The sequence below is a fragment of the Ovis aries genome, chromosome 4 (genome assembly GCF_016772045.2).
Source record: "Ovis aries strain OAR_USU_Benz2616 breed Rambouillet chromosome 4, ARS-UI_Ramb_v3.0, whole genome shotgun sequence".
In the NCBI taxonomy this organism is placed as follows: Eukaryota; Metazoa; Chordata; class Mammalia; order Artiodactyla; family Bovidae; genus Ovis; species Ovis aries.
Window position 1 is genome coordinate 49,503,088 of NC_056057.1, and position 25,949 is coordinate 49,529,036.

Consider the following 25,949-nt stretch of genomic DNA (forward strand, 5'->3'; position numbering starts at 1 on the left):
GCCTAGGTTGAAGGATGAACTCTGGTACAGGAAACCCTGGAATGGAGAAGAAGGGCCACTGTTTCAGGATCTAGAAGGAAACGAGGTTACTGGAATATACAGAGCTGCTACAAAAGTGACTGAGCATGGCTTTTCTAAGGATTCTTCACTCCCCTGGGAATCAGGAGCCACCTCCCAGAGACCCTCTCACTGGTGTGGCAATACTCATCTCCCAATCCACTGACACCAAGAACCTATTTTATCTGCAGTCAATCACTGCTCTCAAGAAGTCTCCACCCCCAACACACACACACACACACACACACACACACACACACACACACACACACACACGCACACATATACACGCACACATACACATTGTATTTTCAGTCTGAGCCAGTGATATTTTGGAGCCTAAATGTTTTGAAAAATAGAAAACTGTCTCACCAACCTAAGGAAATGAACTTCCAGACCTTGTCTTTGAAAATGGTCAGCTTGATAACCAGTCCCCTGGATCACTTAGGTTTCTCTTCCCTCATCCCTCAGTTACAGGATATGAACAAGGGGTCATACAGGGTATGAACAAGGAGTCCATGAGGGAAAATTCATTGAATGGGCTTTGCAGGACTAATGGGTTTCCTTTGGCTCTTTAAAATCTTCCCACCAAGCTGGCTCTCTAACACTGTAGCTAGGAGGCCTTTCTCTCCACTGAGAACTAACGAGAAAAATAGTTCACGTGTGCGTGTCTCATGAATGCATATTTGGTTTGAATCTATGTCATTTTATATTTGGTTTGCACTCTAGAAATTAAAGAAAAAAACAGTTCATAGAGTAAAAAATACATATACTTTTCTGCTTAGTTTCTGTGTGTGCTTTAACAGGAAATGCATTTCTTACACTTTTAAAATGAGCAATCACACGTATAATCAACTTGGTTAAAACTTCCTTCCTGGTAACTGCAACACTTCCTCTGCATCTGGATGTGAAGGGAGACCCAGAAAAGCGGAAGAGTTTAGAAGCACACTGGGTACGTTTGAATTTGTTTTGTTTTTAGAAATTAAACAAATGATCCTTCAACATCGTCGCTTCTGCTGCTTTATCAGGTATTGCTTCCTTCTATTTTTTGCCCTTTGTTGGGTCTGACTCAGAATAGTGACACTTCCTTCTCGGCCAGAATATTTTTATCTGGAACTGCTGTCGTTCTTCTGACCATGCTGCCACTGACTGACTGTTTCATGATCTAGTCCAACCTGTTAGTCCCACCCGTGTGTGTGGATATCCACAAGGTTCCGGCAATAGCTTTGCAGGTGCATCACTCCTTTTTTGTTTTTGTTTGGGAGGAAGAGGGAGGGCCAGCCAGCCTTCAAGCTCTTACAAACGCATGATTCGTGATTAGTGTGCTAAACAGTGTTTTTAACGTCTCTCTCTCGTAAAAGGCGAAAGCTTCACAGCCTCAACCATGAAGGAAAGCAGTGAGTATTTAGTCAGCCAGTTTTCTTCTGCATCTCTTATCTGTAAGTCTGTTTGATGTCATGAAGGGAGAAGTAATTGCTGTGTATTTGCATGTTGCCTAAATTTGGACCTATTTTGTTTCAAGTTAACCCAGTATTCACAGCTTACAGTTCTCTTCTTTGTCATTCTGTAAAGTAGCAAAAGACCAAATAGTGAAGGGCTTAAGCTGCAAGAGACAGTTCTTTAGGACAGTCGGTTTCATGTATTTAGTAAGTGTAACTTCATAATATGTTGAGAGAGGGACTGTTGACTTTAAAAGTAAATTTAAGACAAGATTTGAACAGAAGTTTGGATCTATTGCCTTTCTTACCTTTTAATCAAACTCTTTTTGGTATATATCAAATGTTCCACTGTTTCTTAAGGAAATAAATAATTACTTATATATTACACTAACATTAGTCCTTTTAGAATAATATTTTCTTAGACATTAATTTTTGTTTTACTAATTGGTTCTTATTTAGAATAAGAACTACTAAATAGTAAAATCAAAATACCTTATTTGTATTTCAATTTTAACATGTTAAGCATTTCAATCATTATTTGAAGAGTTTCACACTACAATAAGTAACATTTATACTTAAATGCTTTGTGAAAGTAGGTCCTTATTAACTATTTGTGGAAATAGTGGATAAATTATTGAGAACATATTGGTGAATTCTAGTTACAGAGATGAAACTATTAGAGCAAAAAGAAGTTAAATAGTCAATAGGGGTCCCAAAGCAGGTCCTTCCTTCCAACCTGCAGGTTCTCCAGAGGTAGATGAGATGAACTGGTACAAAGGTAACACTATCTGAAAGTTCCTGTTTGGAGAGTACAGCCCTGGGGACTGCCCTGAGAGGTCGCCCTAATGGGGCGATGACAGCCGAGAAACTTACATGCTTCCTGAGTCACAGTTATAAATGTCTGCAAATGTGCTTCAGAGGAGCTTCACCAACTCTGATCTTTTTGAGTTTTATCAGTGAAATGACTACCTCTCCTCACTAGAAAGAAAAAAATGAAGAGAAAAAAAAAAAATAGGCAGGAAGTTGACGAGGGCACAGATACCTGATCCAGAAAGCTTGAAAAGGGATCATGAGGTAACTTGGATAAGGTGTCTGAGTCCCCCAGGAGACATGTGAGACTGAACAAAGAGGAAATAAGCCAAAGGCCTGTTTTCAAAGGGAGTTGTTTCAGCATCTTACATGGCACCTTGTAAACTAGGCCTTGATGTTCTAACTGGATTATTTGACTCATCCACGCATTTCAATATGCTTAAAACAATTAACACTTAGAGCCATTATAGTTCATCCGACAGCATGCTAGATCAGTGCTTGACCTCTCTCTTTTTTTAAATTAAAATTTCAAACATAACAGAAGTAGAGAGAGTAATCAATGAGTCCCCATCTACCCATGGCCCACATTCAGCAAGTTATTACCTTATTTAATGCTCCTGCCTACCCTCTGAAGTATTGCTAACACCATTTGATGGATAGGAAACAGGCTCAGAGATTATTTAAGCAGCTCCTCCCCCAGTTTCTAAGTGGTGGGGCCAGGATTCCTCGGCCCCTATTCCGCACCTCCTGTGTCCTCCTGCACACATCCCTGTCATTTGTCTACACCTTCTCCTTGCCAGCTCACGGGCCACCATAAAAGGCAAGCACCTTCCCTCTGAAGAGCCCTCTGTTCCTCTCTCTGCTCCCAGGTCACGTAGGGCATGGAGCTGGAGAACCATGAGCAGCCTGTGGTGCTGAGAGAGGACAACTGCCGCAGGCGCCGGAGGATGAAGCCCCGCAGCACAGCGGCTAGCCTGTCCTCCATGGAGCTCATCCCCATTGAGTTCGTGCTGCCCACCAGCCAACGCAACACCAAGACCCCCGAAACGGCGCTGCTGCATGTGGCTGGCCACGGCAACGTGGAGCAGATGAAGGCCCAAGTGTGGCTGCGCGTGCTGGAGACCAGTGTGGCCGCCGACTTCTACCACCGGCTGGGCCCCGACCACTTCCTCCTGCTCTACCAGAAGAAAGGGCAGTGGTATGAGATCTATGACAAGTACCAGGTGGTGCAGACCCTGGACTGCCTGCACTACTGGAAGGTGCTTCATCGGAGCCCCGGGCAGATCCACCTGGTTCAGCGGCACTCGCCCTCAGAGGAGACGCTGGCCTTCCAGCGCCAGCTCACTGCCCTCATCGGCTACGATGTCACAGATGTCAGCAACGTGCACGACGACGAGCTGGAGTTCACACGCCGCCGCCTGGTCACCCCACGTATGGCCGAGGTGGCTGGCCGCGACCCCAAGCTCTACGCCATGCACCCCTGGGTGACGTCTAAGCCTCTCCCGGAGTACCTGCTGAAGAAGATCACCAACAACTGCATCTTCATCATCATTCACCGCAGTACCACCAGCCAGACCATCAAGGTCTCGGCTGATGATACCCCGGGCACCATCCTCCAGAGCTTCTTTACCAAAATGGCCAAGAAGAAGTCCCTGATGGATATCCCCGAGAGTCAGAACGAACAGGACTTCGTGCTGCGTGTCTGCGGCCGCGATGAGTACCTGGTGGGCGAGACGCCCATCAAAAACTTTCAGTGGGTGCGGCAGTGCCTTAAGAATGGTGAAGAGATTCACCTGGTGCTTGACACTCCGCCAGACCCAGCCCTGGACGAGGTGAGGAAGGAAGAGTGGCCGCTGGTGGATGACTGCACCGGAGTCACTGGCTACCATGAGCAGCTAACCATCCACGGGAAGGACCATGAGAGCGTGTTCACTGTGTCCCTGTGGGACTGTGACCGCAAGTTCAGGGTCAAGATCAGGGGCATCGATATCCCCGTCCTGCCCCGGAATGCAGATCTCACGGTTTTTGTGGAGGCAAACATCCAGTATGGGCAGCAAGTCCTTTGCCAAAGAAGAACCAGCCCCAAACCCTTCACGGAGGAGGTGCTCTGGAATGTGTGGCTTGAGTTCAGTATCAAGATCAAAGACTTACCCAAAGGGGCTCTGCTCAACCTCCAGATCTACTGTGGCAAAGCGCCAGCTCTGTCTGGTAAGGCCTCTGCAGAGACTCCCAGTCCCGAGTCCAGAGGCAAAGCTCAGCTTCTCTACTACGTGAACTTGCTGCTCATCGACCACCGATTCCTCCTGCGCCATGGCGAGTATGTGCTCCACATGTGGCAGTTATCTGGGAAGGGGGAAGACCAAGGGAGCTTCAATGCAGACAAGCTCACATCTGCCACCAACCCCGACAAGGAAAACTCAATGTCCATCTCCATTCTCCTGGACAACTACTGTCACCCCATAGCCTTGCCTAAGCATCAGCCCACCCCTGACCCGGAAGGGGACCGTGTACGAGCAGAAATGCCCAACCAACTTCGGAAGCAACTGGAGGCAATCATAGCTACTGATCCACTTAACCCTCTCACTGCGGAAGACAAAGAATTGCTTTGGCATTTCAGATATGAAAGCCTTAAGGATCCCAAAGCATACCCTAAGCTCTTTAGCTCAGTGAAATGGGGACAGCAAGAAATTGTGGCCAAAACATATCAATTGTTAGCCAGAAGGGAGGTCTGGGATCAAAGTGCTTTGGATGTTGGATTAACGATGCAACTCCTGGACTGCAACTTTTCGGATGAAAACGTAAGAGCCATTGCAGTTCAGAAACTGGAGAGCTTGGAAGACGATGACGTTCTGCATTACCTGCTCCAACTGGTCCAGGTAGGGGAGGCACTCATCTCAAGGAATTTATCTGCCTGTGCAGACAGGCACCAGATTAAGCCATCTTCCAGTGCACATTGTCCAAAGAGAGTCAATGATCAGTCAAAGGAGATCTACTTTTTTACTACTCAAAGAGTAGTAAACGTTCCCTTTTACTTTTTTTCTGTCTTTGAGGGCTTTCTGACCAGCATTTTGATGACATGAATAATTCCACTTTTTTAGGAGAACTGGCCCAGTGGGAATGAGAGTTTACTCTGTTAATGATAGACTTGACTTACTGAATGCTCCCTTACGCCAAGGCTCCAAGTGATCTATGTATTTTTCATGTATTATCATGTTTAACTCTCCCAACAATGTTGATAGCAGTCCAGTTAATATTTGCATTTTATATATAAGGAAACTGAGGCACTGAGAGTTTAAGTAACGTGCCCAAGGCCACATATTTTGAAAGACAAATTCAAACCCAGAGGTCCGACGACAGGTCTGCTCCTTTTATTGCCTCCCAGTGTCTGCATGTATGCACGATAGCATGTCCTAGAGGGAAAATGTCACACTCTCTGCTCATGTTTGCCACAATTCATAGAGTAACATCTCAATTCTGGATGGGACCTTGAAAGCCCCTCTCTTTAGACAGGTCTGGTACTCTGTTTCCACTCTTCTTCATAGGCCTTTCCCTGTGTCCAGAGAGACTAAATCATTTGTTAAAGGTTTCCTTAGGAAGTTAGATAAAGGAGGACTGGTTCTCTTGCTCACTATAGTCATTCTCATAGTGTATTGTGCTGCTTGACGAGGAGGAGGGAAGACAGGAATTGGAAGAGAATTCTGTTTTACAGAACAGATGTGCTCATTCATTACTTCAACAACTCAGACTGAGTGTTTCCCCTTTTCTGGGTACTGGATATAGAGAAGTGATCAAAACACGGCTGGGCTCTGCCCGAGTGTAGCCTGTAGTTCATGGAGAAAGACATCAAATGAGTACACATACAGACAGATACTGAATAACATACTGTGACAAACGCTTTGAGGAAAAGCTATAGAACGTTATGAGAAAATCGTCAGGGGTCCTGAGAACACTTAATTTACATTGAAGAAGCCAAGGACAATTCTGAGTAGGTGATGTTTTTCGGGCTAACTGTTGGACACCAAACTGTCTAATCATTATCTATATTTATAGGCAGTTTCTGGAGTTTTCTGATGCAAATTTTGGATAGTCTAAACTTTGAATCTTCACCTTCCCATTACTCAGAGAGTTGAAACATAGTTGGCCTTTATCTTTATCTAATCAAATATAACCAAAGTTTTTCTCTGCCCATGAGTTCAGAGACTAGGGTAAACACTAATGAAAATTTAATAAAAATCAAAGTCTCCTCAGTTTTCTAGCTCTCCATAACAAAAAGAACATGAGGCAAATTTGCAAAGGATCTGTTTCAAATCCCAAGGCCATCATGAATTATTTTACATTGTCATTTTCACAAGTGAACTTTGCAGGCTTGGAAAATGAATAGTATTCTTCTTAGAAACATGTAAATAAAAGAGGTCAGTGATATTAACATTGAGTTTGTGGTCCTAAATTTGAAGAAGAGTAGTCATTTGAAGATATGGCCAAATGACTCATTCATTGCTGATTAAAATGGTCTCCTAGTTGAGACCTGCATCATCTTTACAGAAGTGAAACATGAAGAAGGTCAAAAAGACTCACATTTGGGTTAAAACTTAGTAACATTTCTGAAGTGACTACTGGTGGCTAAATAACTACATTCTCAGAATTAAGATCTTAACCACAGTTACAGCAGCACCAGTTTGAGCATACATCATCTTTGAAAGCATGGGGATAATTGAAATATTATCAAGTCAGTATTGATCATTTCCAAACTGGAAAACCAAAGTAAGGATTAGAAATCATACCCAAAAGTTCCCATAAAGTGAATGGAAATTTCTCCTCTTTCTTAGGGAAAAGGATAGACCATGTCTATTTATAAGGGAAATACTCCTGAGATATTTAATTTTAAACTTCTCTTTATGCTTATAAATCCCATCTATCCTGTAACTTTATATATGCACCTCTAATAATCAAACAGTATTTGTTAGTCTTCAGTTTAGTTCAGTTCAGTCGCTCACTCGTGTCGGATTCTTTGTGACCCCATGAATCGCAGCACACCAGGCCTCCCTGTCCATCACCAACTCCTGGAGTTCACTCAGACTCATCCATCAAGTCAGTGATGCCATCCAGCCATCTCATCCTCTGTTGTCCTCTTCTCCTCCTGCCCCCAATCCCTCCCAGCATCAAAGTCTTTTCCAATGAGTCAACTCTTCACATGAGGTGGCCAGAGTACTGGAGTTTCAGCTTTAGCATCATTCCTTCCAAAAGAAATCCCAGGGCTGATCTCCTTCAGAATGGACTGGTTGGATCTCCTTGCTGTCCAAGGGACTCTCAAGAGTCTTCTCCAACACCACAGTTCAAAAGCATCAAGTCTTCAGTGCTCAGCCTTCTTCACAGTCCAACTCCCACATCCATACATGACCACAGGAAAAACCATAGCCTTGACTAGACGGATCTTAGTCATCTTACTGCATCTAAAATTATGATCTACTGCATACATGCAGAGAAGTACAGAAAATGATGTAATAAATATCCATGCACCCACTAGAATTTAATAATTTTTCAGGGTTTTTTTGTTTGTTTGTTTGGCCAAGTAGCATATGGGATCTTAGATCCCCCACTAAGGATGAACCCGTGACCTCTGAATTGGAAGCACAGAGTCTTAACCACTAGACCATCAGGGAAGCCCCTACATTTTTATTTTTTAATTGCCCAGGCTACCCTGGGGAAGCAGTTGAGTGGGGGGGGGGGGGCAGAGTTTGGGGCAGCCACCAACCTGGGCCCTATTTTTTTTTTTAACTTTCGTTCTTTTCGTTTTTCAGCCATAGGGCTGCCACCTATGTGAAAATCTCCATATTAGCCAAGTGATGCAAAAACTACTAAACACTGCTAAACCTGGGGAAGCAGATAAAATAAGAGATTTTCAGGCAAAAAACCCTATATACTCTGAATCGTAGAAGGGAGTGATGATTAGTCTGTTGCAGTAAGAACCTGGAAGGCAGTTCACTGACTTGCTAGTGAGATGCCAAGCACCTATCTTGAACAGAAAGGGAGCTACACAATTTTCAGGATCTTTATATCTAACAGATATTTTTCTCCCCAAGTGTACAATATCCCCACTGCCTATTTTCTTCCCAACAACCTTTCTTTTCTTCCACTTTTATAGATTTGTCTCCATCTTTCTCTTCTATCCTGCCAATAAAAATCAGGTAAGCCCTTCATGGGAACAAAAGCCCTCACCTCTTCATTTTTAAAGTTATCAAAAGCACATTATTGTGAGTCAGGAGTTCTGGCTTCTAATCTTGGTCCTTAAGCAAGTGGTTCACTCTGGCCCAAAGTGTCCTTGAAGAGAAAGAGTTGAACTTAAATGACTGGTCAGATTTTCATCCTCCGATCCACACAAACCCACTAAGGCAGAGACCAATTTTTCTCCATTTCCTGTTTCCTGATTAACCAATGGAGAACACAGTCCTACAAATGCCAATGTGTTCTTTCCTTAGGCTGTGAAATTTGAACCATACCATGACAGTGCCCTTGCCAGATTTCTGCTGAAGCGTGGTTTAAGAGTAAGTACTTCCATTTTGATAAGAGCATGACCTTTAAACAGTTATCAAGAATTGACTGATAATCTGGAGCATTAGTCATAATAATTTTAACCTTCTTGTTTCCACCCTCAGAACAAAAGAATTGGTCACTTCTTGTTTTGGTTCTTGAGAAGTGAGATTGCCCAGTCGAGACACTATCAGCAGAGGTTTGCAGTGATTCTGGAGGCCTACCTGAGGGGCTGTGGCACGGCCATGCTACGGGACTTCACTCAACAAGTCCAAGTAATCGACATGTTACAAAAAGTCACCATTGATATTAAATCACTCTCTGCCGAAAAGTATGACGTCAGCTCCCAAGGTATGGGTGGCTTGATTTTCTTGGTGCTCTTTGCAAATGCCTTTGTCTCCAAATACCATCCCTGGGATCCTTCTTCCTTCTGGAGGGCAAGTCACACCTTCCTCAGGGTAGCCAAGAATACATTTTTAAATTTTCTGTCTTTCTTCAGTAAGCAAATTTCAAGTTCTCCCTTTACAAGTTAATAAGTTTTGAAACTACACTTATATTCTAATGATGAATGTATTATAATAGATGCTAAACTCTTTGAAGTTAAAACTGCATTAAGCAGATGTAAGATGCATTTTTAAAGAGCAACTGTGCACACACACACTCACAAAGATTAGTTATTCCCAAATATTTACCCTTTCAAAACATGCAGATAATTTTCAAATCTTCACTCTTCCAAAGTAATGAATTATTGAGAATTTTTTCAATTTTTAAATATATATGTATATGCATACATCATATGTTGCAAGATGTATATTTATATATGTGCTTCTTATAAAATATATATATCACCTCCTTTATGTTCCAGTGTTGTCTTATCTCTAAGAAATTCTAAATGAATCACTCTTTATCTATTTTCCCATTGGTTTTAGTTAATACTACATTAAATTAAAGCTATTAACACATTTTTCTGGTCTATTGAGCTGTATGAGCCGTGAGCTAGGAATTATCTCTTATCATGCTTGTATACCTAGATTCAGCATTATAGCTCACAATGGACCCTCACTAACATACTTAACCAATTTTAAGCTTTTGAATATTTCGATTTTCCATTTTTCCCTTTGATTCTTTTCCGATATACCAATAATGCTCTCTCCTAAAAATAATGGTGATAATAATCTTAACTTTTTTGTCGTTGTAAGAAAGAAAGGGGAAAATTTGTACTAACCGCCAGTCTGTTACCCAGGCAGTAATTTTCCATTTATATATTTGCCTTTAGAATTTTGAGGCTGTCATATTTTTTCCATACAACCTAACTTCCTCTTTTGTAAAGAATTTACCAAACCCTAACCAAATTCCATTTAATATGGTCTTCAGATATGCGTCCTAAATCAGATGGCAGTTTAAAGTTTCACATATTGGAAAGAAAGCTACAGTAATTCCCTAGCATTATTCATAAAGCGTCCTTCTGTGCCTGTCTGGGTATGCCATATATGTTCAGATACTTCTGTCCCCTGTTTTAATGTGCGTGCAGAGTTTATTGCTCTCAGTAAGCCTGTCACCCTGAAAGGTTAGTTCCTCAAGGACAGAAACCTTCTCCCTTTTCTCCTATTCTTCACCTTACCAAATGTATAGAATGTTGTGAATATGTGTGACTTCAGGAAATGTTATAGGCGATATTGGTAATTTCTTGAACTCATATAACTCTTGTGTACTTTTGACAATTACAGTTATTTTCCAACTAAAGCAAAAGCTTGAAATCCTGCAGAATTTGAATCTCCCCCAAAGCTTTAGAGTTCCATATGACCCTGGACTGAAGGCAGGCGCACTGGTGGTAGGTATCATCTTGATATGTCTTAACAATGTCTCTGCCTGCTTCACCAGGCCTTAGTGGATGAAAGCTGACATTTACAGAGAGACAGGGAAGCTGGAAAGTCCCTGGATGGGCTTCTGTCAAGCCGTTCCTCAACTGCTAGATACTAAAAACCTCAGCACTGGGCAATCTCCCATCCATTTTAAGTCAGCTTTCTTGAGGAACCATTTGTATACAATAAAATGTATCCATTGCAAGCTTACAATTCAGTGAGCTTTGCCAAATGTACACAACCACATAACTATCACCACCACTTCCAATTATTTTGGCCACCTGCTGTGAAGGGCTGACTTGTTAGAAAAGACCCTCATGCTGGGAAAGGTTGAAGACAGGAGGAGAAGGGGATGACAGAGGACGAGATGGTTGGATGGCATCACTGACTCACCATGGACATGAGTTTGAACAAGCTCTGGATATTGGTGAAGGACAGTGAAGCCTGGAATGCTGCAGTCCATGGGGTCGCAAAGAGTCAGACATGACTGAGCGACTGAACTGAACTGAACCATCACAAAATCAAGACAGAGAATATTTTCATAGAAATTTGTAGAAAAAATTCTTTCGTATCCCTCTGTGATTAGTCTCCTTCTGTACTCCATCCTGGATAACAGATCTGTTTTCCATCATGAAATTTTGCCCCTTCTAGAATGTCACAAAGTGGAATCATACAATATGTACTTTTTGTTATAATCAATCTTTTTAATTTTAGCCACTCAAATGAGTATGAAGTAGTACTTCACTGTTATTTTTAGTATCATTTAGTTACATCATTCCCTAATGATGTTGAGCATCTTATCATGTGTTTATTTATTTTTTTAGAAGCTTCTTTTCATATCTTCCAATCATTTTTAATTTGGGCTACCATTTTATTCTTATTTATGAGTTACTTATATATTCTGGATATAAATCCTTTATCAGGTATATAGTTTACAAATATTTTCTCCCAGTCTATGGATTACTTTTTCATTTTAATGTGTTTCAAAGAGCAGAAGATTTTAATTCTGATTAAGTTCAATTTATCATTTTTTCTTTTATGGTTCACACATTTTGTGTCCTAAGAAATATTTGCTTCATCCAGTGATTTTCAACCAGGTGGAACCCCCACCTCCGCCACCAAGGGATGTTTGGTAATGTCTGGAGACATTTTTGATTGTTCCAACTGGGGCAATGCTACCAGCATCCCCTGGGCAGAGACCAGAGATGCTGCTAAATACCCTACAATACACAGGACAGCCTCCCCCTACCCCCCACAAACAAAAAATTATCCAGTCCAAAATGTTAGTAGTGCCAAAGTGGAGAAACACCTCCTAATTCAATGTGACAAATTTTTTTTCCTAAAGTTTTAATTCTCATATTTAAGTCTTTAATCCATGTTTAGTTTTATATACAATTAGCAGTAAGCTGGCTCTTTAGCAAAAGCACACACTACCTACTGTCCTTTTGAAGTTAGAAATTGGTGCATGCTCAGTCTCTTCAGTCCTATCTGACTCTTTGCCAGGCTCCTCTGTCCATGGGCTTTTCCTGGCAAGAATAGGGGAATGGGTTGCCGTGCCCTCCTCCAAGGGATCTTCCCCACCCAGGGGTCAAATCTGCATCTGCTGCACTGCAGGTGGATTCTTTACTGCTGAGCCACTGCGGAAGCCCTAGAACTTGGTAGGGATGATGATGTGGTAATACAGCTTCACATCATTTGCTTCTTTTTAAGATCACATTTTTGATCCATAATGAATTCACTGTTGGCTAAAACTCCTAAGATTTTCTGTTTGGAAAGAGTGGCTGCTAAATCACCTTTCTCCCACCTTGAATTCATTTCGATGTTATGTAGGGTTTTTTGGAGGGGAAAGGCATTGTGTAATATCTGAGTGCAAGAGTTTCATTTATTGCTGTTAAATTTCATCTTGTTAGATTTGGCCTAGAATTAGATTGCATCTAATTTTGCAACAACCATGCTTAGACACTATGGTAGCAACAGAACTCCTTTTTTCAAATTAATTCTTAGAATGAGGCCAAATATATTTTAAAAAATTACAGCAAAATTGCCCTGTGTTAGAGGGAACATAAAAGTGCAAGAGTCCTATGAGAGTGGAATATCAGAAGATAGGGTACGCCACGCCTCTTAGGCCCTCCACAGATGCTTGGGTTTCCTGGGAACACACTTTGAGAACCACTGGTTTAAGCATTGTGAATTGCTTTCACTAGCATTTTTGGATTTGGTGAAAATGCCATGTGCATTTTTACCCAAATCACTAAAATCCTTCTCCAGCTGAAAACTTTTTCCTAGGTGTTTATAGTGATGCTTTGCAAGAAGATGTATGTCTCCACAACGTGTTTTCAGTTGTGCGTAGGAAACATGTGGCTGTTTTCTTACAGATTGAAAAATGTAAAGTGATGGCCTCTAAGAAAAAACCCCTGTGGCTTGAGTTTAAATGTGCTGACCCTACAGCTCTATCAAATGAAACAATTGGAATTATCTTTAAACACGGCGATGATCTACGCCAAGACATGCTTATTTTACAGGTATATTGCTGTTACGGATTTTTTTTTCAGTTGTTCAAAAAAAGAAATCTGTACTAGTTGTAAAAAAAAAAAATACCTTCTACTGACCCTGTTCCAGTCTCCTATTTTGTATAATGAAGAGTGATTAAAGATAACATAATAGAGTTTTCACTGGGGGAGTATGGCCACAGACCATTAGATATGAATCTAGTCAGCCTCATGGTTCTATCCACTCCTGAAGAGATGCATATCCAGCATTCCCAAATAATCTGAAACACATCCCTCACCTAACTTCTTTTCTATATACCCCATTCCTAGTGTGGTAACGTGGAATGGAAATACATTGACCCCCAAGCATCCACTTTATTCACATTCTTTGACATTCATTGATTCATTCACATTCATTCATTACATGCTCAATGGACATGAATTTGAGCAAACTCCAGGAGATGGTAAAGAATAGAAAGACTAGCTGCAGTCCATGGGGTTCCAAAGAGTTGGACACGACTTAGTGACTGAACAACGAGCAACATACACTCACAGATGTTCTCCTTATATACGTCACCTTTGGTATATATCCACATACACAGATTCAAGTGAATGATCTGATAGGATGGAGGGAGAAGATGAATAGGGAGATGACTGGAGAATTCATGCAGTTTACATAATAAGATTGAACAGATTTTTAGAACAGAAGGTGGATGACAAAGGTATCAGTGTTGATCACTTTCATATTTTTGAACATACATTTTAGCTTTGCAGATTTGTAAAGTAATATATGCTGTACCCTAGCTGTTCAATACTGTAGAAGTAACATAATTTCTAATATGTCATGTAATTTATTTAAAATAGGAAAGCCATGGTATCAAAAATATGGTACAAATACTTATTTACAAAACAGAAATAGACTCACAGACATAGAAAGCAAAACTATGGTTACCAAAGGGGAAAGGGTAAGGGGGATAAGGTAGGAGCTTGGAATTAACAGATACACACTGTTACATATAAACTAGATAAACAAGACCTGCTGTATAGCACAGGGAACTCTACTCGGTAATCTTGTAATAACCTATAATGGAAAATAATCTGAAAAAGACTGGGAATAATAATCACACCCACACTGGAGGGTTAATGCAAAGGATCAACATAAAACAGCCTCAGTGAATGTCAGGTATCTTTATTGTCATCGTCACTGTGGCCCTGATTGGAGCCCAAGAGTGCCTTATGGATAAAAATGTGTAAAGATGTTAGACTGGAACTTATATTCATTATGGCAAAATATACATAACTAGGAACAATAGATGAATCATGGCTGAAACCTACCCCCAAAGAAATCCAGCATTCCTCTTTTCCCAAGTACCACTCTGGAGCCAAAAACTGAGGCTCCCAAGGAAGGGAAACTAGTACCAGGTTGACAAATAAAAGTACATTCGTTACTTATATATTTCACATTCACGTCAATAGTCTGTGTTGCCAGAAAAGATTGGTGCCATTTCTAATGGAGAAGAGAAATAGACATTTGTAAGAGAAACGGTTTTGTGTTTTGATGCCCAGATTCTGCGAATCATGGAATCCATTTGGGAGACTGAATCTTTGGACCTGTGCCTCCTGCCGTATGGTTGCATTTCTACTGGTGACAAAATAGGTATGTGGGGACCTTGGGAGATGAATATACTGCTCAGCTCATTTAAAAGGCCATCATCCCATGGGACATCCCTGGTGGTCCAGTGGTTAAGACTCCCATTTTAAGGGGCATGAGTTCAATCTCTGGTTGGGAAACTAAGATTCTGCATACCACATGGTCCCCCCAGAATTTTTAAAGACCATCATCCGTTCAGTGTAGGCCTTGAATAAATGAAAATTTACAATCATAATCCATGTAAAAGGAAGATGTTCCAAGGCTAATGAATGTGACTCTCAGTTTAGTATGGACATGTTGAAAATACATGAATGCATGATTTAATTCCTTGTGACTATATATGAAAATGATTTTAACAAGAACTTGTTCCCTCCTCTAAACTTTCACTCTTTTCATTGCACAGTAAACTTCTCTCTCACAAAAAACATTCCAAAGTAGATGGAAAGATCTGCCGCTTCTTTTACGAGCCTGACTTCACATTATCAAAGCTATTAGGTACTCTCCTCTTAGGTGCTTTTGTAGACATTTCGCATTTTAATTTCAATTAAACAAATTTTTATTCCAGTTTCCAATTTGAGAAGTAGAGAACAGCCTTCTCATTTGACTCTGGAATTTTAAAAAGAAAAAGGAACAGGTTGCCAAGTGAAGAAAGATGTGCTTGGCGTATTAATGGTTTTGCTTATCAGAAACCAGCCCTTTCCTCTTTTCATTCATGGATACTGAAAGCAGGTCCCACACAACTTCCCTATCCGCCTCCTTTTCTTTCTCTTCCTCATAAGGAAACCACCAGCACGAACCTGGAAAATAACCTTCTGGTTGAGAAAGCTCTCTGCCCTCTACTGAACAAAGACACAGCTATTTCTCCTCTGGGTCTGGTGCTTGGCTCCAGTTCACATCAGATCTGTGCATCTTCCCACAGGAATGATTGAGATTGTAAAAGATGCCACAACGATCGCCAAAATTCAACAAAGCACAGTGGGCAACACGGGAGCCTTTAAAGATGAAGTGCTGAGTCACTGGCTCAAAGAAAAATGCCCTATTGAAGAAAAGGTGAGCTCCTGCTTCTCCCCACTCCAAAGGCTCCTGAGAAATTGTGAGACACAGCAGTCTAATGACACGTTTTCAAAGGCTCTGCATTGCCATGCCTCCTAACACACTGTGGAACACTTTCCTCTTGAGCTCATGGGGGTTTAAATGCTGGTGGCATAGTAGATCTGTGCAAAACAGAGGTGCTCATTCAGACCTCACTGAGCATTTGCTTCTCTTTTGATTATCAGGCCTGCTTTGCATAAAATTTGGTCCTGGGACATAATTTGTTAGCATCTTTTCACACCATCTATTTTTGTCATTCAGCAGAAAAATTTAGTTACCACAGACAAACTCCATCTGATCTGGAAACACTTCAGATCATAAAAAGTAATTTGCAATTTACCCCTGCACCCTAATCTAAATGGTAAATCAGGGATGTTGAAAATGCTACTTCCATTACTCAGAAGTACATGTGTGAGTCCTTCGCAAGCTGTGTGGTTAGGCTGCTTGGCTGCTTGTTAAAATTCTTCTGTACAGGATTAGCACTTCTCATTTGCATGGGTACCCCCCTTTTGGGGGAGGGAATATAATTAGTAGCATTTATTAGTCTGTTATACGTGAGGATTTGTGAACCCATGCATACTTTAAGTGGTCACAAGCAAAACATATGTTCACCAACAAAGGAGGAATCATTATGGGGTCTGGATTGTTGCTGGCAAGTGATGCATGGAGAGGCAGTGAACCCTTTGATTATATTACTGTCGTCCTTTGACTATTGTTTCCTTCTCGTGCTGAGTCACTGTATCTTCACCTAGAATGAAAGGAGAGCAATGAAGAAAGTTGGCACCTCAAAGACGAAACTTTAATGAAACCAGGCACCACTGACTTGCTCCCTGAAAATGATTCCCATAATGGCATCTTTTGGGGAGTCCTTTGTAATAGACTCATGCTGCTCTTTGCAGTAAGAATGCAACTAATATCCAGATGCATCTTAATTAGTTTCAGGCAGCAGTGGAGAGATTCGTTTATTCCTGTGCTGGCTACTGTGTGGCAACCTTTGTTCTTGGGATAGGCGACAGACACAATGACAATATTATGATCTCAGAGACAGGTGAGTTTTGTTTATTATAGAGAAATGTTTTCTGACTATGGTAAAATATGCCTAACATAAAATCTACCATTTTAACCAGTTTTAAGTATCTATTTGGTGGCATTCACTGCACTCACATTGTTGTACAACCATCACCACCATCCATCTCCAAAACTTTTTCATCTTCCTTAATGCTGCTGCTGCTGCTGCTAAGTCACTTCAGTCATGTCCGACTCTGTGTGACCCCATAGACGGCAGCCCACCAGGCTCCCCTGTCCCTGGGATTCTCCAGGAAAGAACACTGGAGTGGGTTGCCATTGCCTTCTCCGTCTTACCTAATGGGAACTCATTAAATACTAACTCCCCAGCCTCACTCCACCCACCTCCCCTCCCCCACCCAGCACAGAGTAATTTTTAAATGGAAGTCAAGGTTGGAGCACAGATCTAGAAGTCATTATCGTGTAGGGACACAGAGGCTGTGATCACCCTAGGGGGGCACCCAGGAGTGAGTAATGGAAGAAGATACAGGAAAGGAGACTTCAGAAGGACAAGCTGGACAGTAGCTGGAAAGCTAGGAAGGTGGATATGATCAACAATGTCAGATAGTACAGAGAAGCAACAAAAAAGTCACCAGTAAGGGACTTGGCTGGGGGTCCAGTGGTTGGACTCCATTCTTCCAATGCAGAGAGCACAGGTTTGATCCCAAGTAGGGGGACTAAGATCCCACATGCTGCTCAACCAAATAAGTAAGATGTTTTTAAAGTCACTGGTGCCCTTAAATCTAAAATGCTGCACCTTCCTAACTTATCCATCCTTTCTGGTTCACTAACAGTGGTCAGTATTGGTGGCATGCCATGATATTTTTCTCTAAGAAATTTGATTCTTTACCATCTGAGCCACCAGGGAAGCCCCAATTTAAGAGTGAAGCCTGGGGAAAAAGAAAAAACAACAACAACAACACCGTATTGGGATAAATTGCTGATTATCTTTAAAGAGATAATACATTTATGGACCATTCAGAGGACAGAGGGCTGAATAAACGAAAAGAGATGAAGGGAGCTGCGATGGTGACGGTGGTAGAAACTGACCCAAAGGAAATTCAAACGTTTTATTTGTAAGAGTGAGATATCTGTCTCTCCCGAGTTCCATAAACGGTGTAAGAGAGTCTTGGGCATGATGATAACATATATATGCCAGAGGGTTTGGAGTTATATTTGTAAGAATAGTTCTGAGACAAGAACTTTTTTAATGGTATTTGGCTGTCATTTAAAGAGCATCAGAAGGATATCAAAACTATGCATGTTTCAAAGAGTGCTTTGTGGCTACTTACAGCACACACCTGCTAAGACAAAATATATCACAAGCAGAGAGTGAAAATAGCTCTCACACCCAAGATAGCTCATTTTCAGTCAACTGCAAAATATGTCGAGAAATGAACAGACCAGTGTGTTGTTTGCAATGCCATTGCGGTATAATGACGTTAGACATTTCCTTTTCTTAAGGAAATCTATTTCATATTGACTTTGGGCACATTCTTGGGAATTATAAAAGTTTCCTGGGCATTAATAAAGAGAGAGTGCCATTCGTGCTAACTCCAGACTTCCTGTTTGTGATGGGGACTTCTGGAAAGAAGACAAGTCTACACTTCCAGAAATTTCAGGTAATTGCTTCCCTCTTGCCTGCCTGCTGGGAACACCGACCAGGTGGTGCTGCAGCCCTCCCCTCTCACTTTGCTTTGAGTCTCCTCTTGCCTCTGCCCACCCGCCTCTCACATGGCTCCCCCTGCCCCCCACGCCCACCCGCCTCCCAGTCTCTTCTGTCCCTTCCCCAAGCGCAAAATAATGCTTCTCAGTCACCCCCTCCTAAAACTCAACAGCAAGTAGGAGTATTCCGTCATCAATGAGACTGGTTAGTATAGTCCTGTTGCTATATAGCAGGATGATGCGGCCCTGAAGAGAGGGCTTTTAGGAAGAACTCCTGGCAGGCAGATTTAGCCTTTGACTATTTACCTAATCAAGATGCTGCCTAGAAGATCCAGATTTTACATGTCTTTTCAGGACTCACCAATGATGGTGAGCTTCTCTTGATTTTTGCTCCAGGTGTGTATTTATCAGTTACTATTAATAGCACAAGGAATTCTTGCTTGTCTCTTTCTATAAAGGAAGGTTCCTTCTCTCATTGGAAACCTTGTCAGCTCTATTATAGGTTGTCCCAAGAGCTTTGGGTTGTCCCGCTCACCTGTCCACCCGCTCCTCCGTGGGTCTCCCATCTCTCTAAGGGTGTCCACATTTGACTTTCTCTTTTATTCCTTCCTGGTCTACATCCACTTTTGACTATCAAATAGTATTTCACATACCCGAGGAGTAAAATGCTTGCTCTTTCAAACTGAATAACTGTGAATGAACTCAGAAAAGTTGTCATGACTATTGCAATACACCTATTTTAAAGCCATCAAAACACAAACCAGACCAGCAAAGGCAACCAGTGATTACTTTATAAGCATGTTGGTCTCGAGCTCCCTTTAAACAGCCTCCCCCTTAACACCTTTGAAACATGGTTTGATCGGCATCCAGCCTTTCAGGACGCACTCTCTTTTCTGAGTGTCCTCTTGAGGCTCATATTAACCTTGGGAGATGACATGGGCCTTGACATTCAAGGGAACAGGAACTGGAATATATTGTTTTGAAACCTGCCTGTGCTTGTTTGTTCTCCTGGCTGATTTTCGATGTGGTGGTTACCGGACTTCCCCTTCCACAGCACCAGGGGACTTGTCAGAGAAACTGAGATCTCTGTGGCCAGATGGTCTTAGGACTAATGTTTTTCTGTGTAAACTCAACTGGGTTGCAGACTATTTCCAGGGATTTGACACATTTCAGTCCTGTTTTTCTTTAAGGTTAAAAAAATCACATATTATGACAGCTTTCTGGAAGAGAAAAATGGTTACACACACACACACAACCTGGAAGAGTTTTACTATTTAATTTAAAGCAGGAGGGGCATGGGGAGGGGCGAGGGAATACTCATTTAGGGCTTCCCCGGCGGCTCAGTGGTAAAGAATCCACCTGCAGTATGGGAGCTGCTGGTTCGATCCCTGGGTTGGGAAGATCCCCTAGAGAAGGAAATGGCAACCCACTCTAGTTTTCTTGCTTGCAGAATTTCATGCACAGAGGAGACTGGCAGGCTAGAGTCCCTGGGGCAGCAAAAAAGTTGGACATGGCTTAGAAACCAAACAGCAACAAATAATAAATCCTCATTTCTCGTCTCCTGGAGATGGGTTTCGTCTACTTTGAACAAACACAGGAGCAATAGTGCCATTTAAACACTCAGACAGACACGAGGATCTTGACCTCACAACAGTCTCTCCGTGTTTCTCCATGTATGTTCTCTTCCTTCTGGCCAAAGGTTGTCCCTAAAATGACTGCTCATCTGAACTATTGTTGATAAAATTCCCATCCTATAGTGCCCATATCACCCCACAAATCCCAGCAATACTTCCCCTTTAGTCTTCCTTGTTGTCATTTTTAAGTTTCAAAATATTCTTTAATGAAAAGACTTGGGGTTTGGGGAGGCCACAAACAGGCTCACTCCCTGTCCGGACAGCTTCCTCCCAAAGCAACAATTCTTTGCAGAGAGTCTGTCCCTTCAGTCTAGAAGCATTTCTACATCCTCTGTGACCGAAAGCTTATTTTTTGAGCCATTAGAACTGTTTTCATTAAAGCACATTCTAGGTGCATATGTACTGCCAAAAACATACCTTTGTCAATTTCATTGTATTTATCTATGACTGTTTTACAGTACTGGCATACTCTATAAGTGAAGTGAAGTCACTCAGTCATGTCTGACTCTTTGCGACCCCATGGACTGTAGCCTACTAGGCCCTTCCATCCATGGGATTTTCCAGGCAAGAATACTGGAGTGGGTTACCATTTCCTTCACCAGGAGATCTTCCCGACCCAGGGATTGAACCCAGGTCTTCCGCATTGTAGGCAGACGCTTTATACTCTATAAGTGCCTGTAAATGAACCTTAAACAGATCAGCATGGCATCGTAGCTGAAAGGATGGCCTTTGGAGCAGACCAACTTTAGTGTGCATCTTGGCTCTGCTGCTTAAAACCTACAAATATAATGCAAATTACTTATCCTTTCAGAACCTCGGTTTCCTCCTCTGTGGGGTGGGAACTCTAAGACCCACCTCAAGTAGGGTTTTTAGGGATTATTTACATGAAATATGTAGAATGCTTGGCTCAGGACCCAGACTACAGCAGGAACTCAATCAACGAGGCCTCCATTGTCACATATTTAACAGCAGCTCTTCAAACGTCGAACAATTTTAGGATGAGGAGCCCTCTGTGAAATGAGATCCCAAGCAGCACGTTAATACAGAAAACACGAAGAATAGCATTGCTCCTATTAAGGAGCAAGTAGGGGTCTGGGCTCTGCTTGTTCTGCCTGCCCAGCCTGCCCTCTTCTCTGCTGGTCTCCCAGCCTTTTCCTCTCTTCACCCTCAAGAGGAAAAAGGCTAAACACTTACATTATACATGTATGGATACAATGTTACATATGCAGAATTTCTAAAATTTCCAGCTTGACAAAGATGAGCAGCAAGTTTCTTCATCATTTGACTCAGACCTGCTGACAGCTGTGTGTGTGTGTGTGTGTTTACATACTATTAAGCCTTCTAGAATATTTTCTGTTTCTCACCTTGTGCTCCTTTTTGAGATGAAGTCCTGCAAGGTCAGGGGAGGGGAGCATCTTCCAACTCTCTAAAGAGCATCCAGGGATCTTGTATGACAAAGCTGCCATTTCTAGGTTGGGTAGGAAGCGTCGTATATATTATTCTTTGAAGGAAAGATGTCCTTGGTTCCAGAGAACCACTAAATTTGAATTGATAAGGTTCATGAATGCATGCAGCACATTTGAATCACCTTAAAGAGCTGACCCACTTTTGTCAAGGGTAAGGGGAGCCTGCTCCACAAAGACAGAAAAGCCTACTGAGTTTGTGATGAGAGGACTGGAGTCAGGGGAACCGAAAGAGGAAAATGTGGCTCTGTCCCACCCCCTCTCCTTTCCAATGTAGCTGGTCGATCCTAGGACCAGATTCATGAGTCATTTCTAGAATAGGGCAGAGTTCAGGAACAAGATGAAATAAGACACACGAAGGCCCACTTCTTGAACCCAAGATCATCCGTTTGCTTTCAGTAGCACCCTACACACAAGGTGCTAAACAGATACGTTGCAATGATGATGATTTTGATCAACAAATTCTGTGCATGGGAGGAAATAACTCTCCCTTACTAAAGAGATTTAAAAAAAAAAAAAAAACCATGGTTTTCCCACTGGTGGTGTATTTAAGGATCACTTTGTTTGAAATGTCCCTGAACAATTATAGAACATACTCCCAAACAAATACAGTGATATCACTGGAAAATGAAATTTGGCTTCCATTTACTTTATGTAAGAATGTAGAGTTTTTTCCTAAATTTTAATTTTGGTTTTTGGTCCCATCACGTAGCATGTGAGATCTTAGTTCTCCAACCCAGGATGGAACCCAGGCCCCCTGCATTGGAAGTGTGGAGTCTTAACCAGTGGACCACCAGGGAAGTCCCCTAAATTTTAAAAGTAGTAAATGTTTCCTTAAAAAAAACAAAAGCCAATAAAATATTAAAAATATCTGGATATAAAATATTGCCCACTATCCCACCTTCCAAAAAAACACTGCCAACATTTTAGTTGATGGTGTTGTTCAATCACTCAGTCATGTCTGATTCTTTGCCACCCCATGGACTCCAGCAAGCCAGACTTCCCTGTCCATCACCATCTCCTGAAGCTTGTTCAAACTCATGTCCATTGCGTTGGTGATGCCATCCAACTATCTCATCCTCTGTCATCCCCTTCTCCTCCTGCCTTCAACCTTTCCCAGCATCAGAGTTTTTTCCAGTGATTCAGCTCTTCGCATCAAGTGGCCAAAGTATTAAAGCTTCAGCTTCAGCATTAGTCCTTCCAATGAATATTCAGGATTGATCTCCTTCAGGACTGACTGATTTGATCTCCTTGCAGTCCAAGGGACTTCCAAGAGTCTTCTTCAGCACCACAGTTCAGAAGCATCAATTCTTCGGTGCTCAACCTTCTTTATGGTCCAACTCTCACATCCATACATGACCACTGGAAAAACCCTAGCTTTGACTAGACAGACCTTTGTTGGCAAAGTAATGTCTCTACTTTTTTAACATGCTGTCTAGGTTAGCCATAGCTTTTCTTCTGAGGAGCAAGCGTCTTTTAATTTCATGGCTGCAGTCACCATCTGCAGTGATTTTGAAGCCCAAGAAAATAAAGACTCTCACTGTTTCCATTGGTTCCCCATCTATTTGTAATGAAGTGATGGGATCAGATGCCATGATCTTAGTTTTTTGAATGTTGAGTTTTACGCCAGCTTTTTCACTTTCCTCTTTCACTTTCATCAAGAGGCTCTTTAGTTCCTCTTCACTTTCTGCCATAACGGTGGTGTCATCTGCATATCTGAGGTGATTGATATTTCTCCCAGCAATCTTTATTCTAGCCTGTACTTCTTCTAGTCTGGCATTTCAACTTTCTATTGTTTCCTTTATTCTATTAAGCATTTTATCTTTTACCTAAAGAAGCTCTTTCATCAATTGTATCATTGTAGCTTTAAATATTTCAAACTTTTTACTTCTCTTTTGTCATTTGGATTAGGAAAAGAATGAGAAGAGAACATTGTAATTGGGAAAATGCTGAATTTGTGTTTGGATCTGACTTCTAATCCCATTTCAACCACTATCACCTTCAAGACCAAATGAATCAGAATTTGGTTAAAAACTGAACCTAAGAACCAGACACAGTGTTACTCCCTTTCCTTAAACTGTTTAGTGGCTTCTCACCTCATTTTGAATTAAATCTGAACATCTAAGCTTGCCCTGCCAGACGCTGCTCCTCAGAGACCCTGCCCCACTCCAGCCTTGCCCTGCGGCTCTCACCTGCCTGCTCTTACTGGGCCAAGAAGGCCTTCCTCTGCTTTTCCACCAAGTTCAGCTGCCCCATGCTTGGGCCTGCTCCCTAGAACATTCTTCACTGCCCTTCTAGATGAGGTCCCTGGTGTTATCCCAGCCACAGCCCCCTGCCTGTTATCTTCAGAGGATCCATCACAACAGGACCATGTCTGACCTGCATCCTGCACGTGGTACCAGTTGGTAGAGGAGCAATTTCTGCCCCAGGAGGAATTAGATGAGACTAGGGAACCCCTCAGGTTTCTTCCTTCCCCATGATTCATTGTATTTAGTGAGTTTATGAAGTGGTGACAGGCACAGATTCACAGGCTGCCATTGCCTGGATGTTAGTTAATAAGCCTTTACAATGCATTTTCAATACCATACATCCAGAGAGGAAGTAAGCCTAATTATGAAACCTAATGTTTTGGTAAATAATACAGACATGTAAATGTCATCTGATGCCTAATCACGTTTGCAGAGATTTCCTTACTGACATAAACATGACTACCCCTCACCCCCATCAGAGCAGTAGTCGCCCCAATAGGACGTGCAGTATAGGCCTAGAGTGTACATTCAGTATCGTTTGCAAGGAGAATGAAATTTGGCCTTATGGAGGCAAGCATTTTGAAGATGTTCTTTGCACACAGTAGGCACTTAGCAATGTGTGTCAGATGGAGCTGAAGAAGTCAAGAGAGTCAGATAACCTCTTCACATGCACAGTTCACACACGGGTGGTGATAAGCATACTTAAAAGGCACTCGCCCCTAGGTGTCACTCTTCAGAAGGGTTTGATAAGAGGTCTGGAGTCTATTCATGGTGTTGCTTTAATATATGAGGTCCTGCTGTGTCGTCACCACAGGCAGTGTTGTCCCCAAGCCAGGGCATCCCCAGGCCCCTCAACCATCAGGCTCAGCCCTGAACCAAGTCGCTACGCAGAGTCCTAGCTCCAATGCCTAGGAACTTTTATTCAATTTCTGCTGTGGTCTCACTCTTATCTCAGATCCTAGGCTATTATAGGAAAAGCTGAAGCTTTTCCTATTAACGTGTTAGCCCTGCCTGTTTACTTGCGTCTAGAACTGGGACCATGCTCCCTCCTGCTGCTGCCTTGGTGGAGAGTCAGGTGCTCTCCCTGACTCCAGCCACAGGGACCAGGCACCGCAGAAACCCCAGCATCTGACACTCCTCTGAGAACTGAGGCCACCTCACCATCACTCCCCCGTCCTAGGCTCCCATTCGCTTCCTTGTGTTGTGACCCCTGCATTTGTCTACACCTCCGATTGTCTATACCTGTTGCCTGCCAGGCCGGGCTTTCTCAGCCTCCTGCTCCATCCTGTTGGAGTCACCAGGCGTTGTTTCTCCCAGTCCACGAGGATACACCCATTCAACACATGACTACCTTTCAGGACCTGTACAAGGTCCGGGCAAGGCTTGTACCTTTACAGTTTAACCCTCTTTATATATGACTGGTCCCTGATTCACCCTCATTTTATTATTTTTTAGGATTATTTTTTTTTTTGATGTGGACCATTTGTTTAAAATCTTTACCAAATTTGTTACAATATTGTTTCTGTTTTATGTTTTGGCTTTTTGGTGATATGTGGGATCTTAGCTTCCCGAACAGGGACTGAACCCACACTCCCTGCACTGGAAAGTGAAGTCCTAACCACTGAACCACCAGGGAAGTCTCCACCCTAATTTTAAAGTAGTGAGTCTTGCCCCACACTGAACTTGGCTTTGGCACAGAAAGCGTTCATTCATCATTCACTGGCAGATTATTAGTGGTGTGGTGGTCACACTGCTGGGCCCAGCTGACATGAGCAGAGGATCGGCCCAGTGCACCGCAGAAGAGATGCACACACAGCTGTCTGGTTGAGGGTTTTACCCATGGTTTGCAGAGGGGCAATGACTCCTGCCCTAGGGGTTAGAAGAGGGGTGTGGCAATGAAGGAAGTGTTTTATCCGAGACCTTAAGATCTGAGTTCACTTGTATT

General features: G+C 42.3%; 1 protein-coding gene across 8 annotated transcripts in view; it reads left to right on the forward strand.

The window, feature by feature from the left end:
- The first annotated feature begins 969 nt into the window (after positions 1-969).
- PIK3CG (phosphatidylinositol-4,5-bisphosphate 3-kinase catalytic subunit gamma) overlaps positions 970-25,949 on the forward strand; it is a 35,868-nt gene continuing 10,888 nt past the window's right edge. The window contains exons 1-11 of one of the 8 annotated variants that reach the window (XM_042248521.2): positions 979-1,289; positions 1,419-1,454; positions 3,176-5,182; positions 8,783-8,848; positions 8,960-9,185; positions 10,562-10,665; positions 13,072-13,218; positions 14,752-14,842; positions 15,756-15,886; positions 16,865-16,976; positions 18,458-18,615. In XM_042248521.2, coding sequence (XP_042104455.1) covers positions 3,188-5,182; positions 8,783-8,848; positions 8,960-9,185; positions 10,562-10,665; positions 13,072-13,218; positions 14,752-14,842; positions 15,756-15,886; positions 16,865-16,976; positions 18,458-18,615 — 3,030 coding nt within the window. In that variant the 5' untranslated portion in view covers positions 979-1,289; positions 1,419-1,454; positions 3,176-3,187. Of the gene's footprint in view, positions 1,290-1,418; positions 1,455-3,175; positions 5,183-8,782; positions 8,849-8,959; positions 9,186-10,561; positions 10,666-13,071; positions 13,219-14,751; positions 14,843-15,755; positions 15,887-16,864; positions 16,977-18,457; positions 18,616-25,949 lie in introns of all 8 variants that reach the window. The other 7 variants (XM_042248519.2, XM_042248520.2, XM_042248522.2 and 4 more) reach the window with 7 other exon arrangements.